The following is an 18,589-nucleotide window of genomic DNA, read 5'->3' as shown; positions in this document are numbered from 1 at the left end:
GCTGTTCCTTCTCTGGAAAATAAAAACATGCATTGTTTCTAAAACAGTATCTGTCTTCACCCTACTGCTCCCAGCCTTGCTTAATTCCTTCCCAATTTTATTTGTAAATCTCCCCAGCACTGTAAGTGGTAGCCCTTCTTATGTCTACAATCTCTCACCAGGAAATCCTCCCAATTGACTGATTAATGAATTTTTTAAAAACAGAGTCAGCCTCCTGCAGTCCATACTGGCCTTCAACTCACTATTGCCATAAATAACCATGAACTCTTGCTCTTCCTGTTTCTGCTTCCAAAGTGCTGGGCATTGCAGGCGTGTGCCACCATGCTTCGTTGAGAGGAATTTAATATAGGCATTCGTGTTGCACATCCATGCTATCCATTCCCCTGTAAGCATGACTTTAGCTGTACCCCCATGAGATTTTTGTTTTGCTGTGTTTTCATTCATCTCAATGGTTTTCTTGCTTCTTTTTGTTTTGTCTTTTTCCTTATTTTTTGTTTTCTTATCTCTTTTTATATAAATTTTTTATTTAAATTAGAAAAAATCTTATTTTACATATCAATCCCAGTTCCCTTTCCCTCCCATCTCCCCATGTTCCCCACCAATCCCCCATCCCACCCCTATCCACTCCCCGGGGACGGTGAGGCCTTCCATGGGGAATTATCAAAGTCTGTTACATCATTTGGGGCAGGGCCTAGGCTCTCCCCCATGTATCTAAGCTGAGAGAGTATCCCTCCATGGAGAATGGGTTCCCAAAGTCCATTTGTGCACTAGGGATAAATACTGGTTCCACTGTCAGAGGCCTCAGACTGCCTAGACCTCCTAACTGACATCTACATTTAGGGGGTCTGGTTTGGTCCTATGCTGGCTCCCCAGCTGTCAGACTGGGATCCATGAGCTCCCACTTTCTCAGGTCAGCTGTTTCTGTGGATTTCCCTTTGGTCTTGACCCTTTTGCTCATCACTCCTCCCTCTCTACAACTGGATTCCAGGAGTTCGGCTAAGTGTTTAGCTGTGGGTGTCTGCTTCTGCTTCCATCATGAAGGCTCTAGGATGGCATATAAGGTAGTCATCAATCTCATTATAGGGGAAGGGCATTTAAGCCTCCCCACTATTGCTTAGATTCTTAGTTGGGATCATCCTTGTGGATCTCTGGACACTTCCCTAGTGCAAGATTTTTCTTTAAACCTATAATGGCTCCCTCTGTTATGGTATCTCTTTTTTTGTTCTCCTCTATTCTTCCTCCTACTCAATCTTCCTGCTCCCTCATGTCCTGCTCTCCCCTTCCCTTTGTCTTACCTCCCTCCCTGGGGACCATGTATGTCTCTCTTAGGATCCTCCTTGTTTCCTAGCTTCTCTGAAGGTGTAGATTGTAGGCTGGTAATCCTTTGCTCTGTCTAATATCCATATATACAGACCATGCTTATCGTTGTGTGACTGAGTTACCTCACTCAGGATGGTTTCTTCTAGTTCCACTCATTTGCCTGTGAATTTCAAGATTCCATTGTTTTTTTCTGCTGAGTAGTACTCCATTGTGTAAATGTACCACATTTTCTCCATCCATTCCTCAGTTGAGGGGTATCTAGGTTGTTTCCAGGTTCTGGCTATTACAAATAATACTGATATGAACATAGTTGAACAGATGGAGTGTGTTTAAAACCCACACTTTTAATTTCTCTTTGATTATTCTTTTCTGAGTGTATGTGGCTTACACACATGTATGTAGGTAGGCACATGCACCCATGCATGTGTTGAGGCCAGAGGAGGCTGTCTGGTGTCCTGCTCTACCACTTTCCACCTATTCTTTTGAGACAGCATCTCTCACTGAAACCTGGAATGAGGCTGGTAGTCAGCAAGCCCCAGAGGTCCTCATGCCTCTGCTCCCACAGCACGGGGCCGCAAGAGTCTGCATGTGCAGTCGCATTCAGCCTCTTATGTGGTTCTGCTGATTTGAAGTTGGGTTTCTAAGCTTGTGCAGCGAATGTTCTTACTCACTGAGCCATCTCCTCAACCTCTTCATGTATTTCTAATGTTCCATTAGAAAATACTTAGACTGATTCCAGTCACTTAGAATCTATTAAGGCTTGTTTAATGACATAGCATGTGTCCTACCCTGGAGACTGCCAAGGACTGGAGATGGTGTAAAGCAGCTGTCAGGAGTCTTCTGTGTGGAACAGTTCAGCCTAGTTGGTTTGTTATCTTTGTCTTGTATGCCTGTTGATCTTAGGTCTAGTGTTTGTGTTTGTTTGTTTGTTTGTTTGTTTTGTTTGTTTGTTTTTGGCTTTGGAGGCTGTCCTGGAACTCGCTCTGTAGACCAGGCTGGTCTCGAACTCACAGAGATCCGCCTGCCTCTGCCTCCCGAGTGCTGGGATTAAAGGCATGCGCCACCAATGCCCGGCTAGGTCTAGTGTTTTTTATCCATAACTGTGAATTAGGGGTCAGGGTCTCAACTCTTACTTTTTAAACTTTTCTCCCTTTAATTCTATCAGGTTTTTTTTCCCCTGTGAGTGAATTCAGGGCTCTATTGTAGAGTGCAGTGGGGAATGAGTGTTGATGTTTATTCTTAGAGAGTTACCTGAAGTCACAGACAGCCTTCTGAAAGACAGCGGCAGGTTCAAGTTACTAAACTGATGAGCTGGAGAGGGTATGGCATGCCTTCTCTCATGAGAGTGGTGAACTTCAGGGAGACTCTGAAAGAGAATGGCTACTCCTACCACCACTTTGGGAGAGTGGGTCTCAGGGTAGATGTGAGGTGGGGGTGAGACAGCCGGATGTCTGAAAACACAGGTCACTTTGGTAGGTGAAGACTCAAACAGCAGCTTAACCCATCTGTCTGACTTTGCTGTGGCTTGCCTAGTTGTGGCCTATATCAAAAAGCAACCCAGGGCAGACAAATGACGGGCTCCTCTGACCCACCTTGGACAGTGTGGTGCCACATGAGGCCATCCTGCACTCAAACTCCAGCTAGGCCAGCCTCCCTTCACTCTTTCTCCCCTCCATCTCTGGGCAATCATTAGATGGGCAAATGACACAGGAAAGCCAGTTAAATGACACAAGCCATCCTTATATTCACCTATATTGAAACCTGGTTTTTATTTTTCTGAACCTCACATTTGAAAGACCCCCCAGGCCCCTAAGGGCCTCAGGATCCCGAGGAGCCCCCGAGACTCAGAAACCAGACCAAGAGCGGCAAAAGCAAGAGGGTTTATTGAACGAATGCACATTCGGGTGTCAGCAATATCGGGGAAAGCTACACACATCAGCATGGGGTGCAAGCTCCTTATATAGGAAAAAACCGGAGATCAGCATACAGGCAAGGGGCACAAAGTGATTACAAAGTATGATCTCATGTTAGAGTGGTCACCCAGGTGTGACCTGCTTTTCTACAAAGGAAAAACCACAGAACGTACCCTGAAAAGTCCTTGATTGTCTGTTGGCCAGCCGGGTGTGACCCAAAGAGGGTTGTCTTGGCGATTGCCCCCGTCTAAACCATAGGATGTGCCCGGGGTTGGGGCCAACTGCCTTGTAATGGGCCAAGGCCTGTGGGAAACTTTTTCTCTCTGTGAACTAAAATCTTTTAAAACTTTTTCTCTCAGCAAACTAAGATCTTTCAATTTAATAGAGTACCGTTTATTTCCTATGGAAGGCCTGCTGGGAGTCTAGAAGTTGTATGCAGTGTGTCCCCTTCCTGAAGGGACCAAGTATGGATTGTAGTTCATCACAATTTTAAACTCTGTCATGGAGACGAGTGGATGGGATGTGGGCTGCACACCATTGGGACACACCCTTTCACTTCCTTTGATCCTGACTGTGGTTTCTTCCTTCGCCCCTTTTTTGGGACACATGCTCCATTTCTATTTTTAACTCCTTCACATGCTTGCCATTTCACGCCCTCTTTTCTCCCAGGGTCCACAGAGGAGGACCATTTTAGAAATTCTCTATTTTCCCAAGAACCTGCCTGTAAATGTCACATAGGGTTCTGGAAATGGGATTGGGGCAGAGAGCCAAAGGTTTCCTCCACCTTAGTGTTAGCGGTTCGTCACCAGGAAGCCAGTGCATAGTTTAATATGAAAGAACAAAAAGTAATTCCTGCCAACAAGCCACCCCCAAGATAAGCACATGGCCCCTGTTTCTTGAACAGTGGTGGCTTCTCAGGCCAGCTGGGACCTTCCTGTCACCCATAAGGTCTGAGTCAGAGGTGGAACTCAGGCTCTAGGCCACCCTCATGGTATCCCCCAGGGGATTCCAAAATGTTCCAGAATATCTATTTATGGTCCTTGTGCTAAACTGCAAGCACACCTATCCTGACAACACTATACCCACGACCTTAATTGCATTTCCTTTACTAAGAGGAATTCATTTTTTTGTATTAAAGATTTTATTCCCCCCAAATTGCTTTTGGTTGCTTCTGTTTTGCCCACTATTGTTCTTTTTTAAAAAATTATTTTTATATGTAAATGTACTGGAGAAACCACTTCCAAACTTCCAAACTCCCCCATAACTCCATTCCCAAACAGGAGGTATGCCTAAGGGGGACAGGGGGACGTCTGGCCAAGGATTCGATTTTTGCTGAGAATCCTGTTCTCTTGCTCTGGGAACATAGATCTGGTGGGCAGTGTGGAGGGTTTTTTTTTGGGGGGGGGAGGATGAGGAAATAAACATTTAAGGAGCTTAGAGAAAGGTGTACTGGATGAGATAGAAACCATCCTTTCCTGTGTTTCCCAGCTTCCCCCAAAACATATGCCAACTGTGCAGGCTCTTAGGGTTGAGTTTCTATTGGAGTGGAGAGAGATAAGCATAAAGGACTACTCAGCTCTCCGAAAGTGACTCAAGGCAAGATCGGGGATCTTCATGTTACAGAATAAGATGTAGGTGGCGTTTTCCTGTCCTGACTGCCTGCTCCCAAATAACTGACTTGGAGACTTAATATTAATTACAAATGCTCGGCCGATAGCTCAGGCTTGTTACTACCTAAGTCTTACATTTAGATTAACCCATGTTTCTTATCTATGCTTTGTCGCATAGTCCATGCCTTGTTACCTCATTTTCTACACATCCTGTTGCTTGGTGGCTAGCGCCGTCTCCTCTCACTCTTCGCCTCCTCATCCCACCATTCTTAGTTTGGCTTTCCTGCCTAACTTTATCCTGTTCAGCTATTAGCCAGTCAGCTTGTTTATTAAATCAATCACAGTGACACATATCCACACAGTGTACAGAAGGATTATTCCACAGCAGACAGATTTTTGCTGGGTATGGTGGCCGCTAATCCCAGTGTGCTATAAACGCAGCTACTTGGAGACTGAGAAGGGGTAATGAATTGCAAGTTTGCTGGCAGCCGGGGCTACTTATCAAGACTCTCAAAACAGAAACGTTGAGGAGACTCAGAGCAGGCAATTGCCTGCAGTTCAGTCCCCAGCTCTGACCAAAAACAACAAGTCACAGGCCTTAAAGCCAGCAGTCACACACTAGCTTTGTCAAGATGGCACACTAAGGGCAGGTATGGCATGGAAACTACAGTGGCTGGGTACAGACTGAGGCTCCATGGGGGGATTCCTGAGGCCATGTTTGTAGAAGTTGTGTATTCCTTCATGAAACAGCAGGAGAATGAGATTGAAGACAGAGAACCAGGAAGCTAGAAGAGCAATATCTAAAATGTAAACAGCCCGAGAACAAGATTATAGACACAGAACCAGGAAGCTGGAAGAGCAATGTCTAAAGTTTAAGTTTATGGAACTTGCCTTGCCCAGAAGAAAAGGAGTGCAGCAATTCAAGTGTGACAGGATCTTCCTGCAAGATAGTCTGCACCTCAAAACCTCAGTTTCCTCCTAAAATGTAAATTGCTGGGTAAGAATTTTCTGATTGCCTAAGAATCTTGAGTCTCTTGAGGAAGACTTTGACTTTCTTCAAGAACTACTTACTACTGCAGAAGTCAGTGTGACCAGGGTTTCCAACTGGAATGAAAAAAGAAGATAGAAAGAGACCTGAGAGCAAACAGGAAAAAAAATGGTACCTCCTGAAACTGAGAAGCCTATGTAAAGCAAAGGACACCGTCAACAAGACAAAATGGCAGCCTACAGAATGGAAAAAGATCTTTACCAGCCCCACATCTGACAGAGAACTAATCTCCAAAATATACAAAGAACTCAAGAAAGATATCAAAAGACCAAATAATCCAATTTTAAAAATGGGGTACAGATCCAAACAGAGAATTCTCAACAGAGGATTCTCAAATGGCCAAAAGACACTTAAGGAAATACTCAACATCCTTAGTAATCAGAAAAATGCAAATCAAAAGAACATCTTACATATGTCAGAATGGCCAAGATCAAAAACTCTGACTCCTCCATTGCTGGTGGGAGTGCAAACTTATACTGCCACTTTAGAAATCAGTATGGTGGTTTCTCAGAAAATTGAGAATCAGTCTATCTCAAGACCCAGCAATACCACTTTTGGGCATATACCCAAAAGATGCACACTCACACCACAAGTACACTTGCTCAACTATGTTCATAGCAGCATTATGCATAAGAACCAGAACCTGGAAACAACCTAGATGCCCCTCAACTGAAGAATGGATAAAGAAAATGTGGTACATTTACACAATGGAGTACTACTCAGCAGTAAAAAACAATTCTGAAATCTGCAGGCAAATAGACAGAACTAGAAAAAAACATTCTGAGTGAGGTAACCCAGACCCAGAAAGATAAATACAATATGTACTCACTCATAAGTGGATATTAGACATAAAGCAAAGGACAACCAGCCTACAGGCCATAACCCCAGAGAATCTAGGTAACAAAAAGGACCCTAAGAGAGACATATGTGGATTCACCTAGGAAGGGGAACAAGACAGGAACTCCTGAGTAAATTGGGAGGGGGCAGGGAGAGGGTGAAAGGGGAGAGGGGAGGAGGGAAGGGGAGTGGGGAGAAAATGTATAGTCAATTAAAAAAAAACAAGAGAGAGAGAGAGAGAGAGAGAGAGAGAGAGAGAGAGAGAGAGAGAGAGAGAGGTTGTGATGCTATTCTTGGTTGTCAGCTTGACCATATCTGAAATTAATTGAAACCCAAGCAGCTAGGCATACCTGGGAGGGATTTTTTTTCTTAATTAAATCATTTGAAGTGGGAAGAGCCACTTTTAGTCTGGATGTTTTGAGGAGGGAAGATCCACCTTTAATCTGGGCCACGCCTACATGTAGGGCTTGGAAGAAGGAAGCCTTTCTCTGCCCCTTGCTCTCAATCTCACCTGCAAGTCCATTCCTTCCCTGGCATTGGAGTCTATTTCTTCAGGATTCTGGCATATACTGAAGACTAGATGAGACATCCAACCTTGTGAACTGAACCATTATTGGATTCTTGGACCTTCCATTGGTAGACAGCCATTGTTGGACTAGCTGGATCACCACCTGTAAGCCATTCTGATAAATCCCCTTTGCATATATCTGATCAGTTCTGTTCCTCTAGAGAAAACTGGCTAATACAGAAGTTCTACCTGGAATAAGGCATAATGCTGAAAAGCTTTTGTTTTTTGTTTTCTGAGACAGGGTTTCTCTGCGTAGCTTTGGAGCCTGTCCTGGAACTTACTCTGTAGACCTCGAACTCACAGAGATCTGACTGTCTCTGCCTCCCGAGTGCTGGGATTAAAGGTGTGCACCACCACCACCCAGCCATAATGTTGGAAATTTAAAATGTGGTTTGGTGGTCTTCCAACATGAAAAGGTCATTGCGCTCTTGAATTCTGCAGCTGTGGTCTCCTACACAAGACCTGCACAAAGCCGGGCCCACCAACATTCTGCCATGGAGTAGGGAGGTGTTTAGAAGGCCTTTTTCCTTCCTGAGAATAGATAGGCAGTTAATAATTGCTAACGGGGAGCAGCTCATGGAGCTTCACTCCTCCTTGAGACTCTGTAGGTAGTTAATGATTGCCTGGAGAGGAAGGGACTCTTTTTGTTTTCCGGTAGTGTAGCCACTGGTAAGGCACCCGTGGTTCTGTAAATAACCCCTCACCCATGTTCCTGTAAACAATCCCAATGAAACTCATTTCACACACACATGCAAAAAAAAAAAAAAGTCATGACAGTGCTTGAGGATGGCTCAGGTGTTAGGAGCATTATTTACTTTTGCCATGAGCCAGGATGAAGTTCCAACACCTACATGAAGGCTCAGAACTGCCTGAATCTCTTTCCAGGGGATCTGGTGCCTTTTTCTGACCTCTGCCAACACCAGGCATGTGTATGGTGCACACACATCCATGCAACAAAACATTAGTACACATAAAAAAAAAAAAAAAAGACATAACAGGCTGGGTGGTAGTGGCACACACCTTTAATCCCAGCAGAGACAGTCGGACCTCTGTGAGTTCGAGGCCAACCTGGTCTAAAGTGAGTTCCAGGACAAGCTCCAAAGCTACAGAGAAGTCCTTATCTTGAAAATCCAAAAAGAAAAAAAAAAGAAAGACATAACAGAAGAGAGACCAGAGCGAGGAAACAAGGAACTGGGTAGAGGGAGCAAGAGAACGTAATGGGGATTGAATATAATCAAAACACATTTATCGACATGTCTGAAAATGTTATAATGAAACCCATTATTATCTATAATTAGCATATGCTAATAAAAAAGCTTTAAAATGGGACTGGAGGGATTGCTCAGTGATTAAGAATGCTTCCTGCTCTTCCAGAGGACCTTAATTCATTTCCCAGAACCCACCTCTGCTAGCTCACAAGCATGTGGGTGCTGCTAATTGAGCCTGGTCCTCTGAAAGAGCAGTCAGTGATGAGCTTAACTGCTGAGCCATCTCCCCAGCCCCACATTGGGAGCTTTTAAATTCATGATAAGCTATATAGGAATTGTCAAATCTTAGCAAAGCCAATGGTTGGGTGTCAGAAGTACATGGTGAGTGATATATGTTCTGAAAAAAAGACACAAGCGTGCCACTCCTTAGGAAGTACTGAAAAGTATGCTTGAATGATAGTTTCTGCTGAATTTTCATGTTATCATGAAACAATGATAACAAAGGTCAAGGAACCCATCTTCTAAAACGAGATCTGGAAATTAGATTAAGAACTCAAGTGGATCTGGGAGGAGAGGGACTACTTATCATTTGAGTTCAGTGTGAGTTATAATTCTCAATGTATTAAGAATATAATTATCACAGAAACTATCTATCTGCTGCCTGCCACAGTGAAACGCCACAGTGTAGACATTTTCCTGAGGGCTTCAGTTATTGCCAGAGTGACATGAGTAACACAATTCATGCTGATGGAAAATTTTGTGTGTATCCTGAATGAAAACAGGCCCTCCAGCACAGAGGAAGGCCCACGTGCATCCAACACTTGTGCGCCCAAGTCTGACATTCCCCCCACCTTACTAATTGCCGGTCCCCATCTGTACTGTTCATTCAGGTCAAGGAAGCTGACCTGCTGAGTAATGGCTCAGTCATGACTTTTAATACCTCTGCTTCGACACATCTGTATGAAATCCAGCAGCTGCAAGCCCTGGCTAATTACAGCATCGGTGTGTCCTGTCGGAACGAAATTGGCTGGTCTGCAGTGAGCCCTTGGATTCTGGCCAGCACGACAGAAGGAGGTAATTCCTGAGACACACAATGAACATTTCCCCCCAATAGCGTGTAATCGGGCAAGCTCTTCCCAATAGCTGATGTTGTGTACACTCTTATTTGGTGCATTTACTGGGGCGGCCAATAAGATAGGAAAGAAAATAGTTTCTTAGTAATTTAACAGGGTTAGTTTAAAAAAAAATACAAAAATAAAACCAAAAATCCTTATCTGTGCTATATGCAGATAACGTTTTCTTTCACATGGAAAGACAGTGGCACCAATTTTTTTCCCTTTCTTTTTCTTTCTTTCTTTCTTTTTTTTTTTTTTTTTTTTTTTAGTTTTTCGAGTCAAGGTTTCTCTGTATAACAGTCCTCACTGTCTTGGAACTCACTTTGGAGACCAGGCTGGCCTGGAAATCACTGAGATCCACCTGACTCTGCCTCCAGAGTGGTGGGATTAAATTAAAGGTGTTTGCCACCAGCGCCCAGCTAGTGGCAGCATTCTTAGAGCCACTGTTATTTTCAATTAGCATGCAGTGCACATCGTTATTATTTATAGCAGACAACCAAGTTTGGTTTTGTTTTTTGTTTTGTTGTTGTTTTTTGTTTTTGTTTTTTCAAGACAGTGTTTCTCTGTGTAATAGTCCTGGCTGTCCTGGAACTCACTTTGTAGACCAGTCTGGCCTTGAACTCACAGAGATCCGCCTGCCTCTGCCTCCCGAGTGCTGGAATTAAAGATGTGCACTGACACACCCAGGTTGAAAATGTCATTTTTTAATTAAATAAAATTCTGACTTCACAGTTGTCTGGAGGGTGTCCTAGTTAGGTTGTTTGTTTGAGAATTGTCTCACTATATGGTCTTGGCTGGCCTTGAACTCGTAGGTAGTCCAGATTGACCTCGAACTCTTAGAGACCCTCCTGTCTCAGCCAGCAGTGGTTCCTTCCTCCATGGTTTCTGCTGGAGGTTCCTGCCATAATGTCCCTCAACAACGGGTTGTGACCTGGAAGTATAAGATAAGATGGACCCTTCCCTCTGCCAAGTTGCTTTGGTAGTGATGTTTATTACAGCAGCAAAAAAGTAAAATCGTTTTTAGTTGTTTTTGTTTTTAAAGAGACGGGGAGGGGAGATCTTGTTTTCCCTTTTAGTGTATTATAATGTTCCACTGTTTTTCTTGCTTTGTTTCCAATGTAATGTTGATGGCAAACTTGATTTTGGTTTTCTGTGTGTAAGATGTACTTTGTCCCCATTTCCCTGCTTAGTGCTGATTTTGAATAATTTAACAACTGTATACTTTAGCTTCATTTTACTAATATTCCTTGTGCTTGAAGGCCATTGGACTTCTTACTCTTGTGTTTGTAGTTTGTTGCACATTTGAGAAAATTTGGGCTACCATCTTGCCCTCAAACTTTTGGAGACCAAATCTAGGACCTGGCAAATATTATACAATATTCTTATTACTAAGCTACACATTGCCACTCCTCATATATTTTTGTACTTTTAACCTCTCCTCTCTATTAAGGACTTCAGCTATATGCACAACAGACCATTAGAATTCCCATAATTCAATGATGCTCTGTTAATCCCTCCCCTTTTTCTCTCATTTTTCCTTTGGAAAGTTTCTATTGTTATGTCTTCTGATTCAGTAATCCTACCTTGTTCTTAATAATCTTATTTTGTTCTTAGTAATCTTACCCTGTTCTTAGTAATCTCACCTAACCTGCTACTAATCCTAACTAGTTTTTATCTCTCATGCTGTGATATATTTCATGCCTAAACTTGTAACACAAATAATAAAAACCCAGAGACTGATATAGGGGTTCAAGATAAAGATCAGAAAAGCAAAGCAGCCAGGCCACTATCTCTTACCTCTACCTCAGACCAAAATGGGTGATCCTGTCTCCACGAATTCTCAGAGTACAATGCTGACTGCACTGCTCTCCACCAAGCCTCAGACTTCAATCCTCTGAGTTCCTGTCTCCTCCTTCCTAGAGCTGGGATTAAAGGTGCATGATTCCAAATGTTAGAATCACCTTTGTGTGAGCTATTTCTTTTTTAGACTGGATTGATTTCTTGTAGTTCAGTTTGGCCTTGAACTAACATAGACACATCTGTCTGTCCCTCAAGTGCTGGAATTAAAGGTGTGTACCACCACTGCCTAGCCTCTGTGGCTAGCTAGTATGGCTGCTGGGATTTAAGGTGTGTACCACCACTGCCTGGCTCTATGGCCGTGGCTAGCTTTGCATTTTGATCTCCAGTGACTTTATTAAATCATAAACAATATGTCACCACATAAACTTTTAGATCATATAGAATATAGTTAGGATAGTTGCTTATTCTGACATCTATCTGGGGTGATTTCTTAGTATCTTAGCATTCTGGCTAGTTTTTATGTCAATTTAATACAAGAGAAAGTCATCTGAGAGGAGGGAGCCTTAATTAAGAAAATGCATTCATAAGATTAGGCTGTAGGCCAGCCAGCAGGGCATTTTCTTAATTGGTGATCAATGCAGGAGGGTCCAGCCCGTTGTAGGTGGGGCCATCCTTGGGCTAGGGGTCCTGGGTTCTATAAGAAAGCAGGTTTGAGCAAGCCATTTGAGCAAGCCAGTAAGCAGCACTCCTCCATGACCTCTGCATCAGGTCCTGCCAACAGGTCGTTCCCTACCTTGTTTTAGTTCTTGTCCTGACTTCCTTCAGTGATGGACTATGATGTGGAAGTGTAAACCAAATAAACCCGTTCCTCCCCAACTTACTTTTGGTCATGGTATTTCCTCATAGCAATAGTAACCGTAGCTAGGACACTTAGTATGGATAATCTTTTCATGGCTAGTATTGTTTGGTAATACCATAGAATTCTACCTTGTTGGAAGAATTTCCTCTAAGTAGTGAGCTTTATTTTAGGATACAGGTGAACCAATGGGAAATGATTTCTTCTTGTTGGGTACTGCTTTTAAGATTTGTTGAGCAAGATCACAGCATTGCTCAGAATAGCAATGTTATTAACTATTGTGGAGACAAGACCATTCTGTGTGAACTGGCCAATGACCTTGAGTCATAAGGGTTTCCAGTCTGATTGATGGGGTCAGCCTTATTCGAGGTCTGAGCTCTGATGCCCTGGAGTCATCACTGGAATTCTTTTGCCTTATGCCTCATGTTTATCTTTCTTGATTTATTTCCCAATTTTCATGGCACTTATTTATTTACTTGTTTGTTTGTGCATGTTTATTAGTGTGTGTGTGTGTGTGTGTGTGTGTGTGTGTGTGTGTGTGTGTGTGTCTGTGTCTGTGTCTGTGTCTGTGTGTGTGTGTGTATAGACCTGTGCCGTAGCATGTGTGTTGAGGTCAGAAGACAGCTTGCAGGAGTAAGTTCTTTCCTTAGACCTTGTGGGTTCTGAGGGTCAAACTCAGGTCAGCAGACTTGACCAAGAGCATCTTTACCTGTTACAGTCAGCATTTCACTGGGTTGAGCACATTCTTAAGTAGCTTCCCAAGAGAGTACCTGCAGAGGTAAAAACTGTGAGGACTTCTATGCCTTTGCTTCATACTTGGTTAGTCATTTTTCTGAATATAGATTATTAGGTTAGAAACCTCTCCTCCTCAAAATATTAGTTATTTCTGAGGTGTTTGTCTGTCTGGTGTTTTGGTTGCTGTGGGAGATTTTCTGCATGCACTGTTTTGTTTTTTCTTTGTTTTGCTTTGTTTTTAGAACGTCTCTTTTCTTTGGTCCTGGTGTTGTGATAGGCTGTGATGGAGAATGTGTGTCAGTCATCACTGTGGGTATCTAGTGACTTTTTTAGTCTAGAAGGTCAAGTCCTCCAGCCTTAAGCTTTTTCTTGCATATTTTTCCTTTGAATGTTTTCTGCTTTGTTTGTTTTCCTTGAAACTGTATGAGACATTTTTGGAACATCTTTGATTCCTTTCGTGATCTTCTTTCTCAAATAGACTTTATTCTTTGCCTTATTATTCTAGATTTTTGAGTATTTACTTCATTAATTTTCCAGCTCTTTTATTAAATATTGTTTTGCTAATCATGTTTCTAAATTCAAGTTTTCTTTTTCATTGGCTACTTTTCCTTTAGTTTCCTTTTCTTGTCTTTGTGCATATTAATTACTGTTTTGTTTTGTTTTAATTTCCATTCACTTGGTGGCTGACAACTGTGTGCATTTGTTCCCTGACATTCATGAAGGAGGTTAGTCTAGACTTTCACTGATCTCTCTTTTCTCTCTGAAGAGTTAGGAGCTGCAGTTGAGTGGAACTCCGTGAATGTGGATGAGACTTCGGGTGGATGGGACTTACAGGCTTCATTGTCTATTGATTGGATAATGGTGCATGGCTCTGTTTCAGATATCTCCTGATTTTCTTTCCTCTGCAAATACATCCATAAGAAGAGAAGTCTATTGTCTTACTGATGTAAGAAACAGGTCAAGGTGGCAGAAGAATCCTCTTCCTTTGGGGAACAAACTTGCTCTTACTTCTCTGGTCTTCAGACTTCTTACTATATCTCCAATGCATTTGTGCCCTAATGCCTACAGCTTTCAACTCAGAATACACCGCCATGTCTCCTGTGGAGATTTGGGGAATAACTTGCCAAGCATTGAGGAATAGGGTAGAGGTACCTCAACGATGAACCACCTCATAATCAAATGTCCAGTAATGCTTCCCAATCCTAGCCCCATTTAGTGCCTGGGCCCTCGACCTCTGAACCACTCTCTATGGTTCTTAGTGGGAAATAGGCTATCTCTTTTTCAGTGTTCACATATGTGTAGAAAGTTCTATTGGTTGATTCCTTTTGCCTTGTGAGTTTTATCTTTAAATCTGCTTTAACATTAGATAGAGAATTTCTGATATAAGCTCTTTTAACACCCCCCCCAAACACACACACAGTGGATCATTAAAAGGGTTTTCAGGAGAGTCAGACAGAAAGACCTGCTTCATTGGCTATGCTTACTCATAAATTCTACAGCAGATCTGAAAGTGTATAAATGATTTCACTGGCAGAGTTTTAGCTAGGTGGCATTTGCCAGGTGGAAATTCTTCTTAATTTCAAGAGTCCTGCCCATGTCCAACAATGGTGGCACATGTCTTCAATCCTAGCATTCAGGAAGCAGAAGCAGGTGAATCTCTGAGTCCAAGGGTAGCTTGGTCTACAAAACAAGTTCCAGGCAGCCAGGGCTTCACAGAGAAACTCTGTCTCAGGAAGGAAAAAAAAAAAGAAGGAGGAAGAGTTCTACCTGAGGATGCAGCAGAAATGAAGAGGGTTATGTCGGGGTATCTTTTTTGTTGTTATTTTTCCTTCAAAACTATCACAAATATATAATTTAATCTCTACAATTACAGGCAATAGTTTGGTATGTATTTTTCCTATTGATGTTACTTATTCCATACATAAAACATGATCTTTCAAAATTTATAACAGATTAATATGGGAGTTGGGAAGATAGCTCTGGTGGAGAGTTTACTGTGTTAAGTCCTTAGCACCCACATGACAAGCTAAACATGGTGATGTGTACATACAATCCTAGCACTTGGGAAGCAGAAACAGGCTGATCTCTGGGCTTGGTCATCCAGCCTAGATTAATTGGCAAACTCCAAGTCCTAGTAAGAGATCCTGTCTCAGAACAAACAGAAAAATGCAAGATGGGCAGCTCCTGAAAGATGACACCCAAGTTGACCTCTAGTGTCCATATGCATACATACATGTACACACACACACACAATATACACACATATTAAAATGGATTAATATGTACTGTTAACCATTTCCTCTACCCCATTGGTATAATGTTGTATTTTTGCTATTGTTGTTGAGTTTTTTCATATCAATATACAAATAGTGTACCTAACTCCTTCAGTAGCCACATAATAACTTTTCCATTGGGAAATGTATCCAAGTTTATGTTATAATTGCTGCCTGAGTGTAGGTGGAGTTTTCCCATCCCAGCAGCCACTTCCAAATTACCACACAGAGGCTTATATTAATTATAAACACTTGGCCGACAGCTCAGGCTTATTACAAACTAGCTCTTACATTTAAATTAACCCATTTCTATTAATCTATGTATTGTCGTGTGTCATGTCTTGTTCTCCCAGCAGCTGGCTGGCATCTCCCTGACTTCACCCTTCTTTCCAGCATCCTCAGTCTGATCTCCCCATTTATACTTTTTGCCTGGCTACCAGCCAATCAGTGTTTTATTAACAATGAGCATAATCCACAGCACCTGAGTATTGCATTTATTCCTTTTTTGTTGTTATGATGAGTATAATTCCATATGTAGATTAAATTATTGGAAATAAAATACTTAGTCAAAGAGCCAGGTGTGGTAGCACTATTGGAGGTGCATGATTTCAATCCCAGAATTCAGAAGACAGAGACAGGTAGATCTTGGTGAGTTTGAGGCCAGTGTGTTTTACCTAGTGAGATCCTCAGCCCTGAAAGATTGTCATACTGGTCTTGTTTCCTAAATTACTGTGTGTATGCACACACCACACATACTTGACTCTTTCTGCAGGCCCGGCATCCTCAAAATTCATGCAGCTGAGGATGAAAAGCATTTGAAAATCAGTTGCATCCATACTGAAAATGGAAGGGCTTTATCTCCCTTGTCATTATTCTCTAAGCAGGTTGTTTGTTTTGTTTTGTTTTGTTTTGCTTTGCTTTTTTTTTTTTTTTTTTTTTTTTGACAGGGTTTCTCTGCATAGCCCTGGCTGTCCTAGAACTCACTCTATAGTCCAGGCTGACCTCAAACTCAGAGATCCACCTGCCTCTGCCTGCCTAGTGAGCTGCCACTGCCTGGCATATAAGAGATACCTTTATAACATTTACATTGTGTTAGATTTTATAAGTTATCCAAAGATGACTTAAAGCATGTGGGAGGACATAAGTCTCTGACACCTGGGAACTTTGGTACCTATAGGAAACCCTTGAAGATACTGAGAGATGACTATGCAGTCACTTCAGACTTACTGACTGGGTACCTCTGTCCAGACCAGTAACCTGCCTCTGAGCTCACCAGCATTCCCTGGCTTCCCATCCCAGAGCCACAAAGTTTGTCTTCATTCAGCCTTGTTCATTTCCAGCGCTACAGGAGGAACCCATGAGCACCCGCCTCCTTCTTCCCAGACTTCCTTATTGTTGTTAGCCTACCTGGGTGTTTATAACATTGCTAAAATAGCACTTGAATCTTGAGGATTGCTGGGCGTTGGTGGCTCACACCTTTAATCCCAGCACTCAGGAGACAGAGGCAGTAGATCTCTATGAGTTCGAGATCAGCCTGGTCTACAAGAGCTAGTTCCAGGACAGCCTCCAAAGCCACAGAGAAACTCTGTCTTGGGAAAAAAAACAAAAAAACAAACAAACAAAAAAAAAAACTTGAGGATTTAGCCTCCCAAAACCCTTACTTGAAAAAACTTAGTTGGTAAGGTGCTTTCCCAGTGTGCATAAAGCTCTGTTTTTAAACCCATCACCACATAAAATGGGCACACAAAACTCCTGTGACATTTCAATGGTCCTTAATTGAAAAAAAAAAATGGATGAAAATGTACCATTAGTCTAGGTCTTTCATAGAACATTAGAAACACAAACACTTGATAATCAAGAAGAAAATAAACCTGTGTGGTATTTCCTTGTAGCTCTTCATCTTCCTCTCTTTCTCTTGTAGCTCCATCTGTAGCACCTTTAAACATCACTGTGTTTCTGAACGAATCTACCAATAGCGTGGAAATCAGATGGATGAAGCCTCCAATTAAGCGCCAGGATGGGGAACTGGTGGGCTACAGGATATCTCACATGTGGGAGAGTTCGGAGACTTCCGTAAGTCTGCACCTCAAAGCACACTTAGTCATTTCCTTTTGACTTGCCGATTGCATTCTGTTTCAGAAGCTTTCGTTTTGTGGGGATTATTTATGATTGAGCAAGGCAAGGCACCTTCCAACGGGACACAAGCAATGTAGCAATAATTAGAGATGACTAAACAGAATATTTTAAGGAGTCTTGGGGGATTTTCTCATTACCCCACTTACTCTTCATTAATTTATCAGCAGCAAAAAGGAACTTATTAGCCCGTGTTATCATGTGTCTCTTGTCTTCAGAGAATTTAGGCTATTATAGGAAAAGTGTACTGTGGACTATCCAGCGATCATAGCTTGCAGTCAGAGAGCTACAGGGCTTAGCATCCTGGCAATTTATAGCCTTGTGGAAATTTCTGAAGGTTCTTTCCTAAATAAGATTGTCATGGAACATTCTTAGCTTCATAGAGAATAGCAGAGAGTAAGCAGCCTCCAGAAAAGGGGGGATTTAGCAATCCTCTATCTATGGAAGGACCCAGCCCACCGTGGGCAGCACCATCCCTAGGCAGGTGGTCCTAGACTGTATAAGAAAACAACTACCTGAGCATAAGCCAGGAAACAAGCCACTAAGCAGCATCCTCCATGGTTTCTGCTTCAATTCCTGCCTGACTTCCCTCAGTGATGGTTTGTGACCTGGGAGTGTAAACCAAATAAACCCCCTTTCCGCCCCTCAAGTTGATTTTGGCCACAGTGTTTATCACAGCAACAGAAATCAGACTAGAGAAGGAGGATACACTGGTGTCACTAACTGGATTGACTCTTCCTTACCTTCCGTTACTGTGGTCATGGAAATTATGCCTCTTGAGTCATCATATCTCTGTTCCATCTTACCCTGTTTGTAGATCCCAAGTTAAACCTCTTTATTGCATGTATCTGGGACATCATGACACTTCTTGGCAAGAAAGAGGGACAGCTACAGCCCTACTCCAACCGTTGTTCCCTTCATTTCCAATTTAACATCATCCAGTGTTTATAAAAATTAATGTTTTCCAAAAGGACAATTGGGACTTGTTCTCTTTCTTTTCTGTAAGAAAATGGACTTCTGAAAACAGTAGGTATGGGATGGAAGAAAAAGACTAGGGCTGAGATGTCCATCTTGTTCTCCATCGTGTGAATGATAACCAAGTATCCATAGCAATCCTACGTGAGAAATCTCTTGTCCCAAGACATTTGTCCTAGGTGTCTCATAGTTAACTGA

At 42.4% G+C, this 18,589-nt stretch overlaps 1 protein-coding gene and 1 long non-coding RNA gene across 5 annotated transcripts in view; one reads left to right on the top strand and one right to left on the bottom strand.

Annotated features, from left to right (window-relative positions):
* Mertk (MER proto-oncogene, tyrosine kinase) overlaps window positions 1–18,589 on the top strand; it is a 110,568-nt gene that overhangs the window by 52,594 nt on the left and 39,385 nt on the right. For all 4 annotated transcript variants that reach the window (XR_004770482.1, XM_035446328.1, XM_027421846.2 and 1 more), the window contains exons 7-8: window positions 9,395–9,578; window positions 17,205–17,356. Coding sequence is in view for 3 of the 4 variants with exons in the window: in XM_035446328.1 (XP_035302219.1) it covers window positions 9,395–9,578; window positions 17,205–17,356 (336 nt within the window). In the remaining variant the exon portion in view is untranslated. The remainder of the gene's footprint in view (window positions 1–9,394; window positions 9,579–17,204; window positions 17,357–18,589) is intronic.
* On the bottom strand, window positions 10,308–17,281 carry LOC118238642. The gene is made up of 3 exons (XR_004770483.1): window positions 17,155–17,281; window positions 12,985–13,045; window positions 10,308–10,550 (listed from the first exon to the last, which is right to left on the bottom strand). It is a non-coding gene; the product is annotated as an uncharacterized LOC118238642 (long non-coding RNA).

Source organism: Cricetulus griseus, chromosome 6 (assembly GCF_003668045.3).
Source record: "Cricetulus griseus strain 17A/GY chromosome 6, alternate assembly CriGri-PICRH-1.0, whole genome shotgun sequence".
Lineage (NCBI taxonomy): Eukaryota > Metazoa > Chordata > Mammalia > Rodentia > Cricetidae > Cricetulus > Cricetulus griseus.
Note: the sequence above shows the minus strand (reverse complement) of the source record. Positions and strands in the feature narration are given on the sequence as shown.